This window comes from Otolemur garnettii, unplaced genomic scaffold (assembly GCF_000181295.1).
Source record: "Otolemur garnettii isolate 467f Iridium unplaced genomic scaffold, OtoGar3 scaffold00048, whole genome shotgun sequence".
NCBI classification, from domain to species: Eukaryota; Metazoa; Chordata; class Mammalia; order Primates; family Galagidae; genus Otolemur; species Otolemur garnettii.
The window spans coordinates 3,807,292-3,809,980 of record NW_003852443.1 but is presented as its reverse complement, the minus strand read 5'-3'; the positions used below and the strand labels follow the sequence as shown (position 1 = coordinate 3,809,980).

The following is a 2,689-nucleotide window of genomic DNA, read 5'->3' as shown; positions in this document are numbered from 1 at the left end:
GGGTTCAAACCCACCACCCTAGGTGTATGTGGCCATCGCCCTTGCTGACTGAGCCATGGGTGCCACCAGAGTTCTATGTTCGTAATTACTCTAATTATTGGTTGGGATATTGAAGTGTCTTAGATCAGAAGTTGTAGTGTTAATTTTTTTAATTGTATAAAGCACATTGGTATTGTGTAAAACATGATTAAAATTAAACTGAACATAATGTTACTTTCTTCCTGATGATTTAGAGGTCACTCCAGAGTATTCTGAGGATTTCCATAGACTACACAGCATAGGTTTCAAGTAATGAAAACACCTTATAGAATTTACTGCATATCACTATTTTTAAGAAATAGTTATGTAATATTAATAATTACCAAACTATGATATACTTTGTTTTTTGAAAAAACGACTTTTGGAATCATTTGAAAATCTGTTTGACTTCCTATTTCATTAAAATTACTACTTTGGAAACAAAAAAAAAAACCCCACCAAATATAAATATTTATTCAAAATGATTACAATATGATCTTCTTATTCTAGTTTCTTAATTCACTGGATGCTAAAGAAATATATTTGGAAATAATACAGACTCTTCCAGATTTTGAACTACTTTCTGCCAACACACTAGAGGTAATGTTTTTACTAATCATAAATAGTAATGAGTGTTGATAACATTTAAAGTCTTAATATTTTAAAACTAGCATTGGTTTTATTCATTTCTAACTAGAATTGAAAGTAGTCGTTTCAAGAGATTATATATATTCATTAGTTCTAGCTTAAATTCTAATTGGAGTGCTGGTGTCGGTGATTCAGAGTCGATCTGTAGTTTTGGAAAACCTATCCAATCCTGAAGGTAGTCTTCAAAATGAACATGAGAAAAGACAAGATTTTAATCATAAATCAATCTTGGATTTGATTTGAAACTGTTCTTGCTTATATAACTTTTTATTGTTCACTTAGAATTAAAAATCATTCAGAAAGCTCTGTGTTCAATAAGTAGGATACAGAATAGAGAGTCTACCCCAAACTGAATACTTCTAAACATTCTATTCACAAACTAAGTCTATATACCTACCAAATCTTAAAAAGGCTGAAAAGGCTGACTTTCCCACCCAATTCCCCCCACCAACTTTTTAGCTATATGTTGTTAAAATTTTTTGTGCAGCCATCTAACTTAAAATTTTATAATTTAGTGACTTACCCCTACTGTGATATAATTGATTTACATAAGCATTATTCTAAATACAAAATAGGAGAATAAGTGAAAATTTTAGATACTATTTTGAAATAATGGATGTGGTAGCTAAAATAACTTTAAAGTCAAAGAAGTAAAGATTAAAACCCTTAGAATTTCCCTTCTCTGACATTTCTTTTTCTTTATCACATTTAAGGATCGTTTGGCTCATCATCGGTGGCTATTATTTTTTCATTTTGGAAAAAATGAAAATTCAAATGATCCTGAATTGAAAAAACTAAAATCTCTACTTAAAAATGATCATATTCAAGTAAGAGAAGTCTACTGCGCTTCACCTCCTGCTAGTGTTCTTTCTTGTTAATGTAATACAGACAATGAAATTTTAAATAACATAAAAACATTTGTTTGAAATTCTAGGTTAAGAAGCTCTTGAGTGTTTTTGGTTTTGGTTTATGTTTTATTTTTCCTTTCTTCTATTAGAAATTGATGTGAAATCTGACAAATCATTTCTTTTGCCATTTGATAAATCTATCGTGTTTTTCTGAAATGTATAGATTATCTTTCCTAAAATTGTTATTTTATATAATTTTTGTTTATTTAAAAATTAGAATATATAAATAAGCACAGAAATTAATTATCTAAATAATCTGTATGCTCAATATTCTGATAACTGCTAAGAATTCACTGTATAATCTTTTAAGCTTTTTGAGAGTACTTATATGTGGGCATATTATTTGCACATATATGCATATGTAATGGGCACTGTAAGAGGTACATGGAAATTTACATGTATACTTTTTAATCACTGGATTTGCTATATACTGTTTCTTTCTCCCTCTCTTTTTTGAGACAGAGTCTCACTATGTTGCCCTAAGTAGAGTGCCATGGTGTCATAGCTCACAGTAACCTCAAACTCTTGGGCTTAAGCGATTCTCTTGCCTTAGCCTCCCAAGTAGCTGGGACTACAGGTGCCCACCACAATGCCGGGCTAGTTTTTGGTTGTAGTTGTCATTGTTATTTGGCAGGCCCAGGCTGAGTTTGAACCCACCAGCTCCATTGTATGTGGCTGGTGCCCTAGCCGCTTGAGCTCCAGGCACCAAGCTTATATACTGTTTCTTAAACTTTTGGGGTTTTGTCCTTTTTTTTTTTTTTTTTTTTGGAGACAAGGTCTCACTTTGTTGCCTAGGCTAACATGCAGTGGTGTTGTAATAGCTCACAGCAACCTCAAACTTCTGGGTTCAAGCAGTTCTCTTGCTTACCCTCATTGACAGCATATGAATGGCCATTTCTTCACACTTAGGCCAATCATGGTATTATCATTCTTTATAATCTTTCCTGTTCTAATTGGTCAGAGGTAATATGTTGCTAAAAGGCTGGGAGAAGATTTTTTTTCGTGTATTAACAAGCCATAATTCTGTTCTAGCTTATTTTCTTTTTATATCCCTGGCCCATTTTCTTTTTTTCTTTGTCTATCTCATTTCTTGTTTTTTTTTTTTTTTTTTTTTT

General features: G+C 31.8%; 1 protein-coding gene across 1 annotated transcript in view; it reads left to right on the top strand.

Annotated features, from left to right (window-relative positions):
- Positions 1 to 2,689, top strand: part of DNAJC10 (DnaJ heat shock protein family (Hsp40) member C10) — a 47,401-nt gene that overhangs the window by 23,511 nt on the left and 21,201 nt on the right. Inside the window, exons 11-12 of the mRNA XM_023514156.1 lie at positions 529 to 618; positions 1,380 to 1,493. Of these exons, the coding sequence (XP_023369924.1) occupies positions 529 to 618; positions 1,380 to 1,493 (204 nt within the window). The remainder of the gene's footprint in view (positions 1 to 528; positions 619 to 1,379; positions 1,494 to 2,689) is intronic.